This window comes from Antrostomus carolinensis, unplaced genomic scaffold, assembly GCF_000700745.2.
Source record: "Antrostomus carolinensis isolate BGI_N321 unplaced genomic scaffold, ASM70074v2 scaffold49442, whole genome shotgun sequence".
Taxonomy (NCBI): domain Eukaryota; kingdom Metazoa; phylum Chordata; class Aves; order Caprimulgiformes; family Caprimulgidae; genus Antrostomus; species Antrostomus carolinensis.
The window spans coordinates 29700-36937 of NW_010299817.1; the positions used below are offsets into that span (position 1 = coordinate 29700).

At 39.4% G+C, this 7238-nt stretch overlaps 1 protein-coding gene across 1 annotated transcript; it reads left to right on the top strand.

Annotated features, from left to right (window-relative positions):
• Positions 1 to 476: 476 nt before the first annotated feature.
• On the top strand, positions 477 to 6753 carry LOC104521033 (serpin B4). Its single transcript, XM_029083732.1, has 9 exons — positions 477 to 585; positions 816 to 877; positions 1823 to 1997; positions 2513 to 2575; positions 3124 to 3312; positions 5168 to 5285; positions 5630 to 5772; positions 6024 to 6191; positions 6349 to 6753. Exons 3-9 carry the CDS (start codon positions 1830 to 1832, stop codon positions 6751 to 6753), a joined length of 1254 nt encoding a protein of 417 aa, XP_028939565.1. The 5' UTR covers positions 477 to 585; positions 816 to 877; positions 1823 to 1829.
• The last annotated feature ends 485 nt before the right edge of the window (positions 6754 to 7238 follow it).

Here is a 7238-nt window from a genome sequence, read left to right on the forward strand (position 1 = left end):
AAAGGTCCCTGGAAGGGATCTTTAAGAGAGAAGTCTTCAGAAGCACAGAACTGGAACAGGCAAAGGGAATTGCCCTACCTCCACTCTGGAACCACTGCCTTACATCATGATTGGCCAAACAGGTTATTTTATAATTTTGTTTTTCTTTCCCTTGCTGCTGTGCCACCTGCAGAGGTTTTATTAATTAACGTTACAAAAACATATGTGTGTGCATTCGATGGTGCCAATTCTGACAGCACCACACATCAAATTTTGCACAATTTTTTTTTTTTTTTTACAGGTAAAACCCCTGAAATCCCCTTTGTTACTAGGAGTTTGCTCTCTTTTTTATAACTAGGTATAATTTTTTCATATCTCGGTATGCATTTAAATAATGATTTCTTTCTGAATTCCTAGGGATAAGGAGAAATTCAAGATACCACAAAAGGTCCCCTCATTATACTAACTGCTTGCAACAGACAGGAATGTGATTCATCATGAAAGAAGATTATGCTGCCACTGGGAGTGGCAATGGTTTTATATCCCATCGCTCCAGAAGACCTGCCATCAAGCTCAACAGTCAACACCACCAGTCCTGAGGAGAAGGTAAATATCTCCCTTCTAATGTTTACATTACAAATGACATAACTATGAAATATCTAAAGATTGATATGTGCATTAGTGACATATATATCTACTTAGCACATATATACTCTATATAATGTATTTTGAGGAAGTGAGAATATTTTCAAGATGCTATGCAATGGTTTGGATGACATTACAATGTATGGGCTCTGTTTTGAAGCTGGTCTTAACTTGTACAATGGCTTTAACAGGTGTGTTTCTAAAGAAGATTAAAACCAAACCTTTTCCTGCTTCTCCTGCATGATCCAGATTGGTAATTTATGAGAGCATAATCTGTCTACACTATTCCATCTTTTAAACATTTATACGGATAATTTAATTCTTTTTGTGTAATGGGAGAAAGGTACCTTCCATGTCTGTGGAGCAAGTTATTCAGACTCAGTAAGAATCAAAACAAAAGTGACTTAGAATAGTGGAAACTCTAAAATACTGAACTGACTTTCTAAGGGATCAAATGCCTCTACACTTTACTGGATAAAGACACTGGGAAAAGGCTTTCATAAGAAAAGAACTCTGTCCTAGGTGTAAGATGTGAAGAGTTTTGCAGAACATTCAAGACCATCTGCTAGTAATAACTGTGATTGTAACTGAAGTATATCTGGGAAAAGTGTTAAAGCTGCAGATAAAATAAAAACTGACTGGAGTTTTCCACTAATACACAATATGCTTTTGTTGAAAATCTTGCTAAATGAGTCTGTCTGTAGTCCAGTTTTCTGTCAAATGTTTGTTAAGCGACCAGCCTTAGAAGGACACAGTGGGTGAGGCACAGCTGATTAATACATACCAAGTTTTTAGAGAGACAGACACGGGGAGTGATGTATGATCAAGAGGTGTAATTAATAAGTGCTGTGCCCAGAGGACTCAAGGTAAGAAAGATCAGGACACAAAGTGAGCTGGGACTGTGGTTAGGACAAAGTTAGAGCTACGTGACAAAGCCATAGCTATTGCTTGAGCTGGAGAAACAGCTGAACTTGGAATACTGTTTCTCAAAATGTGTTTCTCCTGCCATTCAGGGTGCCGGTTTTCAGATTCACTGTGAAATCTCAGACATGCAAATCAGGAATCTTCCGTGAAGTGCTGAACAACTCAGCCACGCCACTGCAGAAAACCTTACCGTGCTCTACCAAGGCACCTAAGCTTAGCAGGTGTAAGGATGAGAAGCATAAATCTTTGTTTCCATTGTTGCAGGTGATCGCAGTGCCACAATGTGCTCCCTCAGCGCAGCCAATGCCAAGTTCTGTCTTGACTTTTTCAGAGAGCTGAGCAAAAGAAAAAGAAATGAAAACATCTTCTTCTCCCCACTAAGTCTCTCAGCTGCCTTTGGAATGGTTGTCCTCGGGGCCAGGGGCAACACACTCAAAGAGATTGAGAAGGTGGGTTTCCTTTGCCCTGAAAGAGGGATGGTGGCAACATATGAGCCAAGAGGCTGATAGTACCATCTGATATAGTTCCTGAGCATCCAAAGGAGTGATGCACACAGAGCACTCTTTAAAAATATCCTCTCTTAAGATATTCCTAATACCAAACCTTTTCAGCCTAAACACTATTACAGTAATTGATCGTTCAAAGAATGCATCAGTGCTAAAGAAAGTGTTTTGGTGCTATCCTTCCACTCTCCAGGGCTCAGAAGCGGTGGTTCCCTTTGATATGGTCTTCTGCCTTTTCTGGATACCCAAAGTCTTCTTTCTTAAGAAGAAAGATTTCAAATATTTCATGAGCTCACCCTCAACAAAAGCTTCTTGTTCACTTGCAAAGATCTCCTGATACAGGAAAAATGGGACTTCCTTGTTGACTGTGTGGGGCTGTGTTTTGGGATAGGTTTGTAACACTCTGTTTTAGCTTTGAGATACCATCACTCAGCTGCATTCACTCCACATTTACATTGCAGGTATTTCATTTCAGTGAAGTTTTGAGCAGTGCAAGCCAAGAAAACAGATACACTTCAGAGAAGGTAAGACACAGTCGCAGCCCTGAGATGAAGCAACAGGTTCCGGTTTGTCAGGCCTTTTCCTTGCAAACCACCACTTAATGAGAAAGCACAGCAGGGCTGAGCAGCCTCTATCTAGATTTGCATACCTGCTTATTACTCTTCTTTTTTTAGTTATTTAAGGGGCCTTGTGAGATCACACATTTCAACAGCTAAGCCTTCACATTACAGGTTTGTAGCCAAAACAGCAGTACCAATCTAAAATGTGATAAGTATTTAAATTGCCACCTGCAAAGGTTTGTCTACAGGGCATGCCAAAGGCACCTTGGAGCTTGCTCCTCCCAGGCTCTACGCCAGCAGACTTGTGCTCAGTGTGCACAGAGCCATCACAGTAGGATACAGTGTGATTTGGAGGTGGGCCACTGCTGGCCTGACGGAAAATTGTTTTGTCATTCTGTGTATCTGGTACAGGGGGAGTTGGAGGTGATGTTCTGATGCATTTATTCCAATACCTGTATCAACTGGGTGGAGTCAGGCATCTCATACAGAGAGAGGCTGCAATTCACCCCCAGGTCCAGCTTTACATAGGAAAGCTCAAGGCTATCGTGAAACTTCTGTTTTTCTGTTCAAAGTGTGAAGAAGCTGGAGGAGTCCATTCCCAGTTCCAGGCTCTGTTGGCTGCAGTCAGTGAACCCAGACCAGGCTGCTCTCTCACCATTGCCAACAGGCTCTTTGGAGAAATTACTTATCCATTCTTCCAGGTAAGTGGCCATGGTGCCTATTAAAGAAATTTCTTTGCCTTAGGTTTCCCACAGCAGAGTCTCAAATGCCAATTCAAGAAAAGAAATCAGTTAATTAAATGATGCAGCCATAAGAACAGCTCGAGCTGAGTGCCTCCATAGAGGGTCTCAGAACAAAGACACCCCTGGGTATTTATACCCTTACAATCTGTGCATCAGTTCTTCAAGCGGTGTTCGTGCACCTTGCATGTGCCTCTTGGTCCAATGGTAATCTTCTAGTCTGGGATCTCCTTGTTCCTTATTGGATTCCTTCTCTGTCCCCAGGTGGGCCACCCTAGGTGTTCTTGCCTGGAAGAGTTGCAGCTCCTCCTGACAGTTGTACCCTTCTTGTCTCCCAGTTTGCACTGGTTTTAGGGCCTTCCTTCCCATAACCAAGCAACAGTTCAAGATAAGTTCAACTTTTCTAGGTGAAAGTTCACAGCTTGCAGCCTAAGGCTTCAGTGACTTTAGCTACTCATGCTAAAAGCAAAACTATTCATACAAAAGAATACAGTTAAAGGAATTCTGTTAAGTAAACTTAATTTGCAAGAATGTCCATTTTAACAGCTCCTGGGAGTCATGAGCTCAGCAGAATTTCTTCCATCATAAAGTAGGAAGGGAAATGAAACACAACAGAGCTGGTCAGGGTGTGCTGCCAAAGGACTGCACTCCACAGCTCTTGCAGTCAGGGGACCTTTCCATATCAATCATCCAGTGCTTAGATGCAGGGAATAGCAGAAAACTGAGAAGCTTTGACTTAAAAGCTTTTATATAAAGAAAGAGAACTATGGTAACAGCTCTTCTTGGGCATTTCAGAAAATGTGATAGCATTAATCACTGTCAATGTGTCTTTGCCATGCATACTTGGTGTCTAACAGAGATGGCACTTACTGCATCATTTCTATCCAAGGAACAAAGCTCTGTGACCAGCAGACTTTTTTTCTCCTCCAGTGTCTTCTCTGTTTCTAATAAAATGGTAGTCACTCTTCCACCTTTCCTTCAGAGTCTATGCGAATATGATTCCTGTTGCCTTTTCAAACCAGGCTTTGAAGAAAGTAGCCTCTTTGAGATTTTTGTCAATTAGTCTAATTTAAGTGGCATTAACCATCTCAGAACATTCCTGTGGAACGCTGACAGCCCAGACAATACAAGTGCATACAAATAATTTCTTCAGGAAACTGGACTTAATGTTTTTGTAATAGTATTGCTAGAAACAGTTGTTTTGTCTCTGTAGCCACCTTTCTCTTTTAAAGTCAAGATTTCATCTCGCTTCCTAAACTTTAAACTCTAGGTGAAGAGAGATTTTCAGAGCCAAAAAAAGGTGATCAGCAGCCTGGGAAAGTTTTATACTTAAGACAAGTTATAAGTCTTACACTGTATATATCTATGCAGAGTAATATAAATATATATTTTATATATATATATATATACAGACACACATATCTCATTGTGGTATTATCAGTCCCAGTTATTTGTTCAAAATAAGGCAACCTTCTTCATTTGGTGGTTGGGGGAAGACAGGCAGCACAGCAATGACATAAGCTTAAAGAAAGGTACCAGGTTTTGATCTTAGATAATTTTTACTGTGCTAAGACATTTCTGCTGCACAGTACAGCTTGAAAATACAGAAAAATATATTTGCAAATATGTTTTTTTATAAGTAATCTCCCTCTAAAAACTGAATGCTTGAGTTATTTAAATGAATCTACTGTATATACCTTTTTTACTCATTTCTTCCTCACTGATCTACTACGTGGAATTATGCTGAACTAATGAAATCATCAATCTTATAAAAATCATCATGTTGAAATAGAATTCTCTCATTTGTACTTTCCAGCAATACTTGGATTCCACAAAGAAATTCTATCAAGCAGAACTGGAAGCAATCAATTTTAAATACACTGAAGAAGAAGCCAGAGAGAAGATTAACTTCTGGGTGGAAAACGAGACAAAAGGTAGAGAAGAATATATGCAGGCTGTTTGGTTTGCAATCCAATCAGTTAGGAATATCATGTCTGAATTTCAGTTTCCACATTTTTTTTTCCCCTCAAAGATAGCATCATTTTTATATATTAAACACTTACTGCATTTTTTTTTTTTTTTGCTCAATGAGACAAAAATGTAGGAAGAAGTATAAAAATGCCTTAAGTTTCTGGCTTCAAAAGCTGTACATAAATATTTTGATATTTGTCTGACAGCACGATACTACTTTTCAGATTTACAAAGTAATTTTTGATAGTCAAATGCAGCTGATTGCCTGAACAAAGTAATAATTGTTCTTAATTTGTTATTTTTAAAGGTAAAATCAAAGACCTATTTGCTGCTGGGTTTATTGATCCCTCCACTGTACTTGTCCTGGTCAATGCTATATATTTTAAAGGAAAGTGGGCAGTAGAATTTAAGAAAGAAGACACTAAGGAAACATATTTCCAACTGAACAAGGTAAAGTATGGGCAGGAACTGAAATAGCTGGGGATAGAAATCAGATGTCAGTCTCCTACAATAACAGAAATTGATAACTTCATTGGAACCACTGTTAAGAGGGAGGAATACATCAATGCTACAAGTACATTAAACCCATGACCAGTGTGAATACTGTATTCTGGACTGAACTCTAATCTTAATACTGGAACCAATTATAACCAGAGTAATAATTTCTGTATTTCCTGCTTAATATGTTTCATGTGTTCCAGAATGAGAAAAGGACAGTGCAGATGATGTTTCAAGAAGGTTATTTTAACATGGCCATCATAGAGGAAGTGAAAATGAAAGTGATAGAGCTCCCATACTTTGATAATGAACTGAGCATGTTCATTCTTCTTCCTGAAGTTGTCTGTGAGGACTTTACTGGCCTAGAACAGGTAATACTACTTTTTCTCTCTAGTAGCATACATAAGGGGCTGCAAACTTTAACATTGCTCTAGTGTGGTCAGAAGACAAGTGGGAAAAACTGAACCTTTTAATCTTTTCCTTCTGTTCATTATGGTGTTAAACATTATTATCAATACCACCTGACAGATTGAATGCACCCTCACATATGAGAAACTAGCAGGATGGACCAGCTCAGCCAGGCTGCAACAGCTGAGAGTGAAGGTGTACCTTCCCCAGTTCAAGATGGAGGAAAGTTACATTCTCAACAAAACTCTCCAGGAGATGGGAGTGATGAATGTTTTTGACTGGGGAAAAGCTGATTTGTCAGGAATCTCCAAGAAAGATGGTTTAGTTGTGTCCAAAGCCATCCAGAAGTCATTTGTGGAAGTCAACGAAGAGGGCACTGAAGCAGTTGGTGCCGTGGGATTTGCTGTAGTGCCTCTGTGTCGCCCAATTTGTTATGAGTTCAAAGCTGACCATCCATTCCTTTTCTTCATCAGACACAACACAACCCACACCATTCTCTTCTTTGGAAGATATTCCTCCCCATAAGTGGAGGTTATTTGGGAAATCAGATCTTTCTCCCCACTAACATCTGCACTGGCAAGCACTGAGGACCAAAGATAAGCACATTTTTTCTAGGCTTTATCCTAATGTGTTAATCTGATAAGAGCCAAATTAGAGATAAAAACCTAAAAAAAGTGAACTATTTCCTTTATATCACCAACTTCAGGCATGTTTTAATTTTAGGAGGGCTCACTAAAATGACATCTATTTTAAAATACACTATGTGATATCTGCCAAAGAGCTGTAGGCATCTAGAAACATCTGCATAGAAAATCTTATTTTGATCCTTTCCTAATGTAGCATGTCTCCAATAAACCCATGATTTTAGTGCCCTAAACATGAGTGATAGATTCTCTCAAATGAAGGAGACAGGAGGATAGGGATCTGTATTAAAAGGATAAACTTAAGTACTCGGTCTCTTTTAGCTTTAGCTACCCAACCTCTGTACAGGTCTCAAGGAAAAATACCAC